The following is a 15,836-nucleotide window of genomic DNA, read 5'->3' on the forward strand; positions in this document are numbered from 1 at the left end:
CCATATTACCCTTCCTGCTCCTGCCTTCTTTGACTTTCAGGTAAAACGGAGATATTACATAACGAGAGGAGAGGCAGAGGAGTATGAGAGGGAGTCAAAGGCTGCTCGTCTCCGTGAGGCAGCTATTCAGGCAGTGGCTGCAGCGCTCCCGTATAACCCCCATTATGATTTTGGGTTTCGCCAGAACCATCCATGGGAGTAGACCAACTTAGGCCAAAAGCCTAAGCTTGGGGGAGTACGTGTTCTCACCGACTTTACATTTTTGCTTATGCTTTCACTTTGTTCGTCGGTGTTCACACTTTGCCACTTTATCATCCATGCTAGTTTATTTTCTTTTTCTCGTTTTCTTTTTGTGTGTCTGTCTAGTTTGAGAAAAAAACCAAAAATATTTTCTTTTCTTCTTTTGCTTGTTGGGAGCTTTCCCGTTAATATTTTTCTTTTTCTTTGGGTCAAGGTAGAAGATATTGGTTACAATTTTTAGTGGCTCTTGCATGCATACCTATTTAGCTTTCAAAGAGCCTTATTACTTTGTCTTCTCCTTTGTGTTTGCCTGCAGATTCCAGCGTAGTCCAATGCACGAGCACGCTTATTATTGTTCACATCGTTCGGTCATGCAAGTGAAAGGCAATAATGACGATATATGATGAAGTGACTGAGCCTAGAAAAGCTGGTATGAACTCGATCTATTTTGTTTTTGTAAATATGACTAGCTCATCATGCCTGATTCAGCTTTGTTGTGAGAGAAACATGTTTGCAATGACAACTTAGAGATCATAGTTGCTTATTCCATGCTTACTTAGCTAGGAGCTTACAATGGTTTGTCTTGGATGCCCACATGAATGTTGAGATGACTGTGTTGTAGTATGATAGGATGGTATCCTCCTTTGAATGTTTCAAGTGGCTTGATTTGGCGCATGTTCACGCATGTAGTTGAAACAAAATCAACATAGCCTCTATGATATTCATGTTCATGGTGATTTATGTCCTACTCATGCTTGCACTCAGTGTTAGTTAATCTCAATGCATTTTGATGACTGTTGTCGCTCTCTAGTTGGTCGATTCCCAGTCTTTTGCTAGCCTTCACTTGTACTAAGCGGGAATACTGCTTGTGCATCCACTTCCATAAACCAAAAGTTGTTCCATATGAATCCACCATACCTACCTATATGCGGTATCTACCTGTCGTTCCAAGTAAATTTGCATGTGCCACTCTCTAAACCTTCAAGAAATAATCTGTTTTGCATGCCCGAACCGCTCATGTGGTGACAGGGGGCTATCAGTACCTTCCATGCTAGGCGTGTCATCCTCGATATGTGTTTATTCACTATCATTCACGAGAAGGGGCCGGTAATTCGAATTCCCAGTTCCATGCTCAAATCGAAAAGATAATTCCAAACAAAGCTCCCCCAGGATTGATGTTGGTATGGACGGTACCCGAGGATTTTACTAGCCGTGGAGTGTGATTTCTGTTTGGGAACCGCCTATAGCATGTGTAGCGTGGAAGATGTTGAGAACTCTTAGTCATTGCGTTGACAATGAAAAGCATGCCACCAAAAATTAATATCTCTATTTTCAAAGCTTGAGCTCTGGCACCTCTGCATATCAATGCTTCCCTCTGCGAAGGGCCTGTCTATTTATGTTCCTGTCGAGTCATCCTCCTCTTATAAAAGCACCAATTAGAGAGCACCTCTGTCATTTTTATGCTTTGCTTTTAACTGTGTTGAGTATGACTGTGACTGGATCTTCTTTGCCATGAGTTACAATGTTTAGTCAGCCCTTGGTCTTTGAAGGTGCTCTGCATTTATGTTTTGCGGTCTCAGAAAGAGCTAGCGAGATACCATCTATTCGTACTGCTTCATGTTGTCTTGATTAAAGTGTTGACATTTGAGGCTTATTATTATTTGCTCGCTAGTTGATTATGCCATTGATATGAGTTTACTGTGAGACCCTGGTGTCATTTTCTTATGTGGTTTGCTTGTGATCTTGATGAAATTCTGGTTATGAGTTATACATAGTTGCAACAACAAGATCAAACAGAGTTCGTCAAAGTTTTTCTTTTGTCTCTTTCAGTTTGTCAACTGAATTGCTTGAGGACAAGCAAGGCTTTAAGCTTGGGGGAGTTGATACGTCTCCAACGCATCTACTTTTACGAACTCTTTTGCCCTTGTTTTGGACTCTAATTTGCATGATTTGAATGGAACTAACCCAAACTAACGTTGTTTTCAGCAGAATTGCCATGGTGTTGTTTTTGTGCAGAAATAAAAGTTCTCGGAATGTCCTGAAAATTTACGGAGAATTTTTCTAGAATAAAAGAAAAATACCTGAGTAAAGATCCACCGGAGGGGGTGTGCCAGTGGGCCACAAGCCCCTGGGCCACGGCCACCCCCCTAGGCCGCGCCGTGAGGGATTGTGGGGCCCACGTGTCACCACCGCCCCCAAACTCAGATCTATTTATTCTGTCTCGCCCGGAAAAAAATCAGAGAGAAGGATTCATCGCGTTTTACGATACGGAGACGCCGCCACCTCCTGTTCTTCATCTGGAGGGCAGATCTGGAGTCCGCTCTGGGCTCCGGAGAGGGGAAATCGTCGCCATCGTCATCATCAACCTTCCTCCATCGACAATTCCATGATGCTCTTCACCGTTCGTGAGTAATCTCATCGTAGGCTTGCTGGACGGTGATGAGTTGGATGAGATCTATCATGTAATCGAGTTAGTTTTGACGGGGATTGATCCCTAGTATCCACTATGTTCTAGATTGATGTTGCTACTACTTGGCTATGCTTAATGCTTGTGACTAGGGCCCGAGTGCCATGATTTCAGATCTGAACTTATTATGTTGTCGCCAATATATGTGTGTTTTAGATCCTATCTTGCAAGTTGTAGTCACCTACTATGTGTTATGACCCGGCAACCCCGGAGTGACAATAGCCGGAACCACTCCCAGAGATGACCATAGTATGAGGAGTTCATGTATTCACCACGTGTTAATGCGTTGGTCCGATTCTTTATTAAAAGGAGAACCTTAATATCCCGTAGTTTCCATTAGGACCCCGCTGCCATGGGAGGGATGGACAATAGATGTCATGGAAGTTCTTTTCCCTAAGCACGTATGACTACATACAGAATGCATGCCTACATTAGATTGACGAATGGGAGCTAGTTACATATCTCTCCGTGTTATAGTTGTTACATGATGAATCACATCCGGCACACTCATTCATCACCGATCCACTGCCTACGAGTCTTTTACTTCTGGTCCTTGCTACATTACTTTGCTGCTACTTCTGTCGCTACTGCTGTTACTCTGTTGTTACTCTACTGCTGCTACTGCTGTTCCTTGCTACTGTTGTTACTTTGCTGCTACTTGTTGCAAGACTTTTCTTGAGACGTTGTCGGGGAAGAATAGTTCCCCGTCCACGTGCTCTTTACTGGCGCCATTGATACAACAGTTAGGAATAGTCTGTCGTCAACAGATCTGTTTCTGACACCGTTGCTATCATACCACTTTGCTACTGATACTTTGCTTGCAGACACTAATCTTTGAGGTGTGGTTGAAATTGACAAACTCAGCTGCTAATACTTGAGAATATTCTTTCGCTTTCCTTTGTGTCGAATCAATAAATTTGGGTTGAATACTCTACCCTCAAAAACTGTTGAGATCCCCTACACTTGTGGGTTATTAGTCGTTGATGAAGAGGTTCCCGAGATCGGGGAAGAAGTCATCGTCCAGGAAGTAATTGATGCCAGCAGTCATGTGAGTGCGCTCCCCAAAAACCTACTCGTCCCTCTCCCATACAGGATCATGAGAGGCGGGGTTCCGGAGGCTTGTTGTCGATTCTCGCAGTTGCATTCCAGAAGGAGGGATGGAGAAGATTTGTGTGTCGGTGCAATGTTCTGAAATGGTGTGAAACCATATGATGTGGCGGCGCTAGGGTATCGCTTTGTCCTCGGCTCATTCCCGAAACACGACGCAACGCACGAGGAGGACGAGCGCGTGTAGGTCTCTTGTTCTCATGCTCGTACAAGTGCTAGAAGATCTCACCTTATAAGGTGGTGCAACTCTCTCCCAATTAGCAGTATGGGACTAAACATTAGCTCCATTAACACCACACACATCCGTGCATGAATGAGCCATGAGAATTTCATATTTTTCTTAGGCTTTTGACCAAAAGCTTACTAGCAAATTTCAACAAAATACACACATACAAAAAGAAAAGAAAAGAAAAATAGATGAAAATCGAAGAAAATTGATGGAAACCAGACCAGTCCAGCCAGTAGACAACAAACGGGCGGTTGGAAGAATGGATGACACCAAGAAAGTCCCCCCACACTTTCCCCACCCTTTGTCGCTCCCGCGGACGGCACGAGGGGAACCCTAGCCGTTGGCCCTCCCAACCCTCCCCCCCCCCCCGGCCACCATCGACAAAGCCCCGTTTGCGCGACAGTGGCGGGGCCTCTTCCTCCTCTCCCTCGGCAGGTGTTGACGCGGGTTGATGGCCTCGGCCGGAGGCACGGGTGAAGGCATGGGCTGTCGTGGGGCACCAAAGTGCGACGACGAGCAATCTGGGCGATGGGGTGGGCGATCTCACGCAGCACATCGTCGTCCTAGGGGTCGGCTGAAGTGCGACAGCGGGCAATCTGGGTGATGGGGTGGTCGCTTTGGGGGCGCATAGTCATCCTAGGGCCCGACCAAAGTGCGGCGTCTACGGGTCGGACTTCTTTGGGCGGTCGCGTGCGGGTGGCCAGATCCGGCGGGGTTCCTGATGGGGCTTGTCTTGCAGCGCGGGACATGATGTGGCTCTGGGTGGTGGAGGCTGGTGCTGGTGGCACGGTTTTGCAGCTTGGTGGCGGTGGCTCGCGTCCGGCGGTGCGGCAGTGGAGGTTGCGGGCTCGCGGCTGACATGATGGCGCTCGTGGTTGTCGTGCCTGTGTTGGTGGCGCAGGGGCGTGGATGTGGCCCTCCTTCTCGTGGTGATGAGCGAACGTCGTGTGTGGCGGGCCTTGTGTCGAAAGGTGGGCATCGATGGCTCGCGCAGTGTTGGCGGCTTCGAATCTGGGGCTCGCGCTCGGATGGACCGCTTTGACCCGGGGTGGGTCGGAGTTTGTCTCCTGGTAGGTGGGGTTAGGCGAGGTTCGGGCGCTGCTCGCGGGCGAGGAGGCCCTTCTCCTCGCGGGTGCAGTGGGAGTTGGCGGTGGTCGAGATTTCGCTTCACGGTCCACTAACTCGGTGTCCAGGGCAACGGGCATGACGTTGAACGAACTTGCTCGACAATGGTTGTCGGTAGTCTTGGGGTCATGTCCCTCCTGTCCACCAGGACTGGTTGGGGATGCAGGTGTGGACGCCTCCTACAATGGATGTGGAAGGAGGACCCTTTTGCTCTTTCTACCGTGGTTGGGATGCTCGGTTGGGGATCATTGGCGGTTTCTCTGACATGGATGTCGGGGCAGCGGCTTGGGTTGGTGGTAGACATGGGCGGTTTTCCGCCCGGCTCCATGCTGGTGATGGTTGGTACAACTCTTGACCGTGTGGGCGGCAAGAGGGGCAGCGGCGGGTGGCTGAGGCGGTCGTTTTATCTGACAGTAATGACGCACTGATCCGGACATGAGGTATTGGTCTTGTCGCGCTTGTCTTGACGACCTCGTGGTGGCACAACGGAGTTACCGAGTGATAGAGCCCATTCGGGTACTCATCAGCCAGGCGTGTAGGGAAAAGGCCCAGCTGCGCACGGTGACTGTGGTCGGTTGACTTGTGATCCCGACTCCCTTCCATTCCATTCCCTTGGGAAAAGGAAAACGGTCCCGGTCGCGGCTCTCCCGCGGCGGACCAGGACCAGGGTTCGCCTCGCCTCGCCATTATAAACCCCCTGCCCTCCCTGCGCCCGCTCCCGCTCCCGCTCCCCCTCGCCCGCCTCGATACAGCCAGCTTCGGTCACCACCGCTTTCACGTCTCCCTCAGCGCATGTCAACAGGGGCCCACATGGATCTCGAGGCGGACCCGGGCGTCCTCCCGGCGGCCACCCCACCACCGCCGGCCGCCCACAAGGAGACCAACGTACGTGAGGAGAAATCCCACCCTCTCCATCTCACGCTTCTTGCCTAATGTCCTCTGAAATCTGAATGCTATGAAACTCTGAATCAGTTGGTACTACTCGGTAGTTTGCGCGACCTCTTGCCCAGTGTTGTTGGTGGGCGATTCTCGCCGTAAGACCTCGCGGCGAGATCCAATTCTTTAACATTTGGTTGCATCTTTTATGTTCCTTCCGATTGCGACTGGACGAGCGAGAGATATAGAGAGAGAGACGCGCGTCTTTTACTGCATCTGCATGCGCACAGTATGAAGCGAGTTTGAGTTTAGCCTGGTGATTGGGACTTGCTCGTCTACTGAAGTTTTCTCAGTGATAACCGGGGGCTTGTCTAAATTACAGTACTACCAAACCAAAAAGGGAAAGAAATTAAAAAAAAATGACGAATGGTTCTTGCGCTCATAGTCATAGTCGTAGAGATATTTTCGGTGCATGCCATGCCAGATTGCCAACGTGAGCCTGGAGGCCGGGGGAGGCTGGAACTGGTGACCGGTGATAGCCTGCACGCGGCCGATAGCGCCGCCACGGCTTCCAACTGTCCCGCGCCCGTGCCATCTGGCGTCAAACCATCTTTTATTGCGATGAGCGGCGTTAATTTCCTTTTGTTTTTATCTATTTTCCATGCCTTTGGTCAATTCGGTTTGTAGTCTTGCATCGTCAATGCAGCGCGGGTTGTCAATGGGCTGTTTTGTCCTGGCCTGGGCCGGCCAGTATGGAATTTGTGAATGCTTGCTTTTGCTTAGCATCGAAGACATGCAGAATGTATTTAGGGAGCGCTTTTACGTACCTTTTCCCATTATTAATGTGCATCCTATATATCTTGGGTAGGAGATTGCATGTATCTTTTTTTCCATTAATGTGCATCCTATCTCTTAGGTAGGAGTTCTATCTGTCAGTTGGAAGACTTGATCATCTCTGACTCAGAAAGTGATGCTTTCCACCGGCGGAGCTAGACGAAAATCGTTGGCGCGAAAGACACCAAATGCTGAAAAGAAAAAAATCTGAGCCCTCCAATTTTTTCATTCATAGGCAGCTCCGCCTCTGCCCTCTGATGCTTGCTAATTCGTCAGCCTAGATCTATGTGTGGGTGCTCATGTTTAGTATGCATTGAACTAGACGCGACGATGACCAACTTCCCTCTTTATTTCATTTGGACACGTATCCTAATCATTTTCCATACATCATCCGTACAAGAGGAGAGTGATTCTTTGATATTTTTATTTACATTGCAAAAAAAAAAGTCGGTGTTTAGACTGGGGATGGTTTTTTTTTATGATGTCACAATTGATTACATCACAGGGCTTCAGTTTCCATCTTGAAGGCTCTGAAAGTGCCACATCAAAGTGGACTAAAAGAAAGAAACAAGTCCTCGGTGTTAACTTGTGCCGTAAGCCCAACAAAATTCCACTTGATTACTTGTTGGGAAAGGGACCTGTGTCATCGTCGGCATAGTACTAACTGATTTGAAGCATTAAAGATGATACTACATTGGAACTTTGGGTTTTGTTTGACTCCATCGACTTGCTATGCATATCAGTGACCAAATGCTTTGCATGATCAGTTTGCTGCATCCCTCTTTTTCAGAGCACTGAATTTCTTCGGTATAGCGCTCATACAGATGTTTTCCCTCAACTGTGAGCAGGTTGGCAATGTTCGCAAAGATCTATTCCTCGCGTACAAGACTCTCGGTGTGGTCTTCGGTGGCCTCGTCACTTCTCCGCTCTATGTTTTCTCCACGATGCACATGTCATCCCCCACAGAAGCTGACTTTCTGGGAATATACAGCATAATGTTTTGGACTCTTACTTTAATTGGCGTGGTCAAGTATGTAGGCATAGCTCTCAACGCTGATGATCACGGTGAAGGTAACTAACCCCTTGCAATTTCTACCTTTCCTTTCCTTTGGGCGGTTATTGCTGCCTTTCTGGATGATCTTTCAAATTGGTAATAGCTTGTACAATGGTACGTTAGTTTGTGATTTGATTTGAAAACAGACAAATCATCAGTACAAATAAAGTTTGTTGATCAAATATTTGGTTGCTTGTGGCGTTGCATACTTTTATGGGTCAATTTATTTTCTAGTCTGTCTAGTGTTTTCTTCATATATATTTTTTTGTATGAACTAGACAGACTAGAAAACAAATTTAACACATAAGATTAGATACTTTATATATATATATATATATATATATATATATATATATATATATATATATATATATCTCAATATGTGTTTAGCCTGGAAAATGTCAAAGATAATATTTTACTTTATAATGTTATTGGTCTGGAGGTTGCTTACTCTACTTTCTGCAGGTGGTACATTTGCCATGTATTCTTTGTTGTGTAGGCATGCCAACATGGGCATCCTTCCTTCCAAGAGAGTGTATTCAGCAGAAGAACAACTGCTTCACAATCAATCAAAAACAGCTAAAAGGCCTAGTAATTTGGGCAAGTTCTTTGAGCGAAGCTTAACTGCAAGAAGGGTATTGTTATTCATGTCAATTCTTGGGATGTGCATGCTCATCGGAGATGGCGTTCTAACTCCTGCTATTTCAGGTTTGTTGTTTGCAGATGGCATATCTAACTTAAATTCATTTTTGTTATCATATAAATAAGTAACATGTTGTTTATTCATTTTCAGTGTTGTCAGCAATCCAGGGACTGCGCGCACCATTTCCTGCTGTGACTCAACGTACGTAGTACAACAGATGTTTTTTTTCAGTACTGAAAATAATCTCTCTGATAACCCTTTTCCATGACATTGATCTTTGTTTGAATCTTGCAGCCATCGTGGAATTTCTATCAGCGGCAATTCTTATTGGCTTATTCTTAGTGCAAAAGTTTGGGACTTCAAAAGTGAGCTTTCTGTTTTCTCCAATCATGGCAGCATGGACTTTCACCACACCGATCGTTGGAATATACAGCATTTTTCGTTATTACCCTGGCATATTCAAAGCCATTTCGCCACATTACATTGTTCATTTCTTCCTAAGGAATAAAAAGGAAGGGTGGAAGATGCTTGGTGCGACTGTTCTATCCATCACAGGTACATCACATTAACACTAAGGTTATCAACTGTTAGTGACGGAGCTACATGCAACCTGATGTTCGATCTCCTCCTTACAGGTGCTGAAGCTATGTTTGCCGATCTTGGCCACTTCAGCAAAAAGGCTATTCAGGTTACTGTCATTAAGAAAGTTATTCTTGTATAAATCATTTTCCCCTTCCATACATAGTTGTTTTACACTTTATCTGTTTTCAGATAGCGTTTTTATCCAGCGTATATCCTTCTCTGATCCTCACTTATGCCGGGCAAACAGCATGCCTTATTAACCATGTCAAAGACACCGATCAAGAAAACACTGGCAAAGTCTTCGATGATGCATTCTACAAATTTATCCCTCGCCCTGTTTACTGGCCGATGTTTGTAATCGCGACGCTCGCAGCCATTGTCGCAAGCCAATCCTTAATCTCGGCAACATTTTCTGTCATCAAGCAATCAGTTGTCCTCGACTACTTCCCACGTGTTAAAGTGGTGCACACGTCGGATGAAAATGAAGGGGAGGTTTACTCGCCAGAAACTAATTACATCCTGATGGTGCTGTGCGTTGGTGTTATACTAGGCTTTGGAGGTGGACAAGCGATAGGGAATGCTTTTGGTAAGTAAATTCTAGAACGAAACAGATGGTCCAGCTGTGAATATACACAGGGCTATTTGGTACTGTAACTGACAATTGACATTTTTACTGCAGGCCTTGTTGTGATCATGGTCATGCTCATAACCTCAATCATGCTGACTCTTGTGATGATCATCATATGGAGAACGCCGCCTGTTCTTATCGCGCTGTACTTCGTTCCGTTCGTCGTCATGGAAGGGTCCTATGTCAGTGCCGTTTTCACCAAGTTCACCGAAGGGGGCTGGCTTCCCTTCGCAATCTCCATGATCCTCGCATTGATCATGTTCGTATGGTACTACGGTAGGCAAAAGAAAACAGAGTATGAGAGGGCGAACAAGATAACCGCGGAGCGCCTCGGCGAGCTCCTGGCGATGCCGGAGGTCCAGAGGGTCCAGGGCCTGTGCTTCTTCTACAGCAACATGCAGGACGGGCTGACGCCCATACTCGGCCATTACATCAGCAACATGAGCTCGCTCCATTCCGTCACGATCTTCGTGACCCTGAGGTACCTGCTGGTTCCCAAGGTTGATGCACGGCAAAGGATAACGGTCAGGAGGCTCGGGCCGAGAGGGGTGTACCAGTGCACCGTCCAGTACGGCTACGCGGACAACCTGAGCCTCAAGGGGGGCGACGACCTCGTCGGGCATGTCATGAACTGCCTGAAGCAGCACATCGAGGCGAGCGCCGACGGGCAGTCGTCCCCCTTCTCCACGGAGGAAGAGGCGGCGGACCTGGAGGCGGCGAGGTCGGCCGGGGTGGTGCATGTCCGGGGCAAGATGAGGCTCTACGTGGGCGACGACGCCGGGTGCTTCGACAAGGTCATGCTCCGGTTCTACGAGTTCCTGCACAGCATCTGCAGGTCGGCGCTGCCGGCTCTCGGGGTGCCCCTGCAGCAGCGCGTCGAGATCGGCATGCTCTACAAGGTTTGAGGCACTGCTGCCGACCAGTTGTGGAGCGGTTGTTTGCTCAAAGTCAAAGGTGTAGGAAATGCATGCATGGTAGTAGTAGATGGGACGCGTGTTGCGTGACTGTTTTATACAGCAGTAGTAGTACCGTATGGTCAGGTCATTCCTAGCTTGTAGTCTTGGTCTCCGTTGGGACTTAATTTGTCCGGCCGGTGTCGTTCTAAATTTACATTCTTCTTTGATTTCGTGATACGGAAGACTGTTTCCTTACTGGTAGGAATCATTGTTGCTTTCCCTATTTCGTACTAGCAATTATTTCTGGATTCAAACTAAGATAGTCGGGTGCAAAAAGGTAGCCACCTGTTTCGTGTCATGACGACAATTTTGCATCCCATCAACTGTTCGGCTCTCCTGGGGCTGGGGGTCGTTGCAAGCTAACCATAGAGCTCTAGGCTGTCCCTTCCACGTCTAATCGTAGTAACAGAATTTCAAAATAATAGGAGTAGTACACAATGTGAACGTGTTGTACGACAGCAACTAGCTCTGCCGCTCTAGGCTTCTTCTCTGGACATGGAAGTGCGTGAGATGGATAACCACATGCACACATCCAGATAATGGAATTATAAGGCTGGCCATAGTGGGAGTAACATAGTAGTAACATCACACATTACAATGCAAATTTGCTTATGTGGCAGTGAGTTAATGAGGAGAGAGGTGCTTGTGGTAACTAGCTATGTTACAGTAACATCACACATACCAATACAAAATGAGTCTATATCGTAATTAATATGACATCCCACAAATGTTACTACCCACTATGGAGATAGTAACATAGACCAGTAACATGTGCATGTTACTTGGCTAAGTTACTCCCCACTATGAGCAGCCTAACCCATTTTCTTCTCCTATTAAAGTTCAAAAACTATGCACGCACCATGTTCGAACTACAAACCTGTAGCCAACATGACAGCGGCAACAACCAACACGACACATCTCTCCCTATGATAATAAAGTAAATACAGTTTATGTCGTCCATCGTGGCCGTTTTTTTTTAAAAAAAAACTCTATTTTCGAGGATTCAACCTGCAGTCCTTCTGTAAGTCAAGTCGAACCGTTATTTTACGTTTTGCACAAAACACCCTATATTTTATCCAAACTAACTCGTCCCTCCTTCCCCCCCCCTCTCTCCCCACAACCCCCACCCCGCAAATGGCGACGCCGCCGACTCCGGCGGGCGCAGAGGGACCTCCGCCTCCCGTGCTCCCGGCGGCTGTTGGCCACAACCCACGCGGGACGCCGCGCCCACCACACGCGGCTCCCGGGCCACCAAACCACCCCCGCCGGCAATGGTGACGCGCGCCGCCCTCGACCTGGATCTGAAGACCCCAGCCACTGTCGCCTCCCGGATCCGCCGCCTCCTCCCCAACAACCGTCGCCTCCCGCCGCCGCCTCCTCCCCAACCACCTTCGCCTCCCGGGTCTGCCGCCTCCTCCCCAACCACCTTCGACTCCCAGATCCACCGCCACCAGCTCGCCCTCAAGGAGCTGACACCCGTCAAGGAGCGGTCCTCGCCGGCCACAGCTCGGTGTCCGTCGGGGAGAGCACCAGCCGGAGCTTCATCGCCGACCGGGGTGACCCTCTTCCTCCTCCCATCGAGATCTCCCCCATACTACTGCAGGTCAACTTCCGGTCAACTGCCTCTCTGTGTTCCTCGTGGTGGCGCGAATGACCATCCAACACAATCTGAAGCATGGATAAGGTACGCAAGATGACTCCTTTGCCCCCTCCCCTCCAGTACCGTAGATGGATCCCTGTATGTTTGGGAGGTGACGCAACTATTTTTTTTATGCAACCGATGGCAACGACGTCGAAGAAGCCGGTTCCGGATGATAAGATCCATCAAGAAGTTTCTTCGGCCTCAACCCTATTTAAATTTTCCTTCAGATCAGCGATTCATCCAAATTATTTTCTTCCCTTTTGGCCAACCGATGTTTCCTGGAACTGGGTAAAGTACTCGTCGAAGACTAGGATTTTGGCCTCAATTGGTAAGTCGCAACCAACTCTCCAGATTTTTGGCCAACTCAAAAACTAGCTAAATCATATACTAGATCAAACTACTTGTTGTATCTTGTATGTGAATGTGTGTGGAAAGATCACTTATGGGCCAGGTTGTTCTGCATGCAGGCAAGAGAGAATGAAGAGAAAAAGCTTAAGGCAAAGCAAAAGGAAGCGGCTAGGATCCAGGTTGGAACATTTGTTACTTAGTAGCGAAGGTTTGTGCTAATTTGATTTTTTGTAGGCTCTTTGTCGTTGCAGGTCGCTCCACCGGTGCTTCAGAGTGGTGTTACTGCGATTCTGAAACTAAGGCAAGTTTGTGCTCCATGATAGCCTATGTACTATCTGGACTAAGTATTCATATTTACTATCTTTGTGTTTCTGGTTGCCTCGGGCAAAACTACCAGATGAGCTTATATGGCATGAGAAGTTCTTATAAATGATACTGATCCACCCTACTAGATAATCTTATAGCTGAGTTGTTATAATTGATGCTGGTCCATTTGTATGGGCAAACACAAGACAAGGTAAATCAGTTACAACCAAACAATCATGATGTACTTCTTCTGTTGAAAGTGTGCTGCTAAATAGGTTATATTTGCTTTGTGGAGCCAGCATATGAAAGAATGTACTAAAGAACTCAATCATCGTGATACCCATATATTTGGGGCACTCGATCCCAAAAGCGGAACAATAACTATGCTCTTGAGGTAATCAATCTTACCGACTACTGAGATGTTTTGAATACTAAGCATATTTGATAAATTGAGGATAATGCCAATACCCTACTTTTGTTTATAGATTGCAGTGAGGTTGTCCAAGCTGGAAAAGAAAGGATGGAGGCCAAGGAGAACAATCATCGTCTACAGTTGGGACGCAGAAGAGTTTGTGCTGGTATGTTATTGATGGCATGCTCTCAGATGTTTTCTTATCTGCAAATGTAAGCTCTAAAGCATAGAAAAATTCAATGTCTCGGCCTCTCATATAGGGTCTACGAAATGGGACGAGTAGAACGTGGATATGTTACTTCACAAGATATTGCTTATATGAACGTAGACATATCAGCGTTTGGGTCTATTGGTCTTATGATCCGTGTAACCCCATAACTCGATGGATTGATCAAGGAAGAAAGCAGAATGGTATTTTAGCTCTGCACCTAAAGCCTTTAAGCATAGAATTTAACTTCACGAGCAGCACTCAGTACAAATTAGAGATTTGTTTACATATATTCCATTTTTTTAATTATTTGATCCTTTCCTTTTTATTCTTGATTGAAGGTACCCGATCCTGATGATCGGTCTCATACCTTGTATGACTACATGATTCGCGAGAATCCTCCGGTGGGTATAGTGATGGAATTGTCATATAATTCCGTTGTGGGAATGAGTGATCATGAAAGCTTCATATGATTGAAATTAAACATACTTAAGTATTAAGCTCCTATTCTCACATTGCAAGATTGGCCGGTGGGGGAACAGACTTTGCAGCTTTTGTCCAGTACATTGGAGTCCCTTCACTTGACATCTCTTATGGACTATGTAAGTGAAAACGTTTTTCATGGCGCATAAGCCTGAAACTATGTGCTCCCTTTCTTTAGCATTGTTCGAATTCATTTTTAAAGAAACAGAACAGTAGGCTAGCAAACCATATATTTACAGCTCGTCTTACTATTATTCCTCTAGCATCTGCCGTAAATATGGTTGCTCATGCATTTTCAGAATACCTTGTCAACCACTCGTTGTACCATGATTTTGTTTGGATGGAGCTGTCCGGAGACCCTTTGTTCCACAAACATGTAGCATGTACTGAGTGAGCTATCTTTTAAAATACAAAAAGTTCACTATAGCGCTGACTAACCCATTTTATCGGGTAATCATGCAGTGGCGAGCATCTGGTTTATCGGGTAATCATGCAGTGGCGAGCATCTCGTGTCTGACTGCCTTGAGACTTGCAGATGATGAGATCAGATCATTCTCTTCAATTATGTCTCCTACGCGTCCAAACGGGAGGTATCTTTTCTTCTGGCAACTGAGATATGCAACTTTTAGACACACAGGGTAGTTCCCTCATTTAGTTTCATCAAGGAAACTAAAACAGAATCATGATATAGACTCGCTTCTTATTGATTGGTACACAGGTTTTCATAAATTATCATCAAGTGTGGTGTGTAGAAGTAGCTCCAACAATTACTTGACACGTGGACTATGTGTTGTCCTCATGACAACAGATGATGCAAGCACAAAAAATGGGGGCATAACATGAGGGAACGCACACCGAAAGTTAGAGAGATCAATGACCAATAGATGATGGTGGAGCGAGACTTACCAACCGAGAAAGGCTCATGGGGAGACCATGGTACGAACATATGGTGAGCATCAAAGTTGCAGGCTTGTTCATAGTACTGTACTTGTATGAACTCTGAAATTAGTCTAAAACTGACTACAATGATGGTTTTTCGCCTTCGGCGGATTTATGCGTCGTCGGACCAGGACGATTGGGGCATCAAAGCCTTCCCTGACATCATCTCGTCCATGCTAACGAGAGAAGCTCAATACGGTCGTAATCTTTGGGGTTGTTGCATCATGAGATTTACAAGGGTGCAAGGGCCTTTTTCTTATGGAATTGTATATTGTCATTCATATATGGATTATTCACTTGCCAAATCATTGACCTCCTATAGTATGATCAGATCAATATAAAGAGTGTGGATTCTACTTTTTTTTAACAAACTCTCATATGACACATTGTCCAGTGTGTTATATTGGTTGGTGATAACATCTACCTTATAGTTAGGTCGCTATTTGATCAAAACAGGAACTCTCAAGTCCGTAGACGACCTATGAACGCATAGGAACGTCTCAAGAGGCGCACCACAGGTGCGCCCCACACGCGGCTCCCGGGCGCGGGGGCGCGATGGTGCTGGAGCTGGACGCGGCGGGGGCGTCGCCGGCGACCGGGAAGGGCGTGGGTGCGCTCAAGCCGCGGCTGGAGGAGGCCACCGACGGCGCCATGCCCGCATGTCCCAGCCCGAGTGGGCGCCCTTCCGGCCCGGCACCTCCTACTTCGCGCCGCCCCGGCCAGATCCGGTGCCTCCCTCCCGGATCCGCGACCCCCC

General features: G+C 47.0%; 1 protein-coding gene across 1 annotated transcript; it reads left to right on the forward strand.

Moving 5' to 3' along the window:
* Positions 1–5,824: 5,824 nt before the first annotated feature.
* Positions 5,825–10,960, forward strand: LOC123395737 (probable potassium transporter 17). Its single transcript, XM_045090765.1, has 8 exons — positions 5,825–6,053; positions 7,727–7,949; positions 8,398–8,640; positions 8,726–8,776; positions 8,870–9,130; positions 9,211–9,263; positions 9,347–9,743; positions 9,837–10,960. Exons 1-8 carry the CDS (start codon positions 5,961–5,963, stop codon positions 10,688–10,690), a joined length of 2,175 nt encoding a protein of 724 aa, XP_044946700.1. The 5' UTR covers positions 5,825–5,960; the 3' UTR covers positions 10,691–10,960.
* Positions 10,961–15,836: the final 4,876 nt, after the last annotated feature.

Source organism: Hordeum vulgare, chromosome 5H, assembly GCF_904849725.1.
Source record: "Hordeum vulgare subsp. vulgare chromosome 5H, MorexV3_pseudomolecules_assembly, whole genome shotgun sequence".
NCBI classification, from domain to species: Eukaryota; Viridiplantae; Streptophyta; class Magnoliopsida; order Poales; family Poaceae; genus Hordeum; species Hordeum vulgare.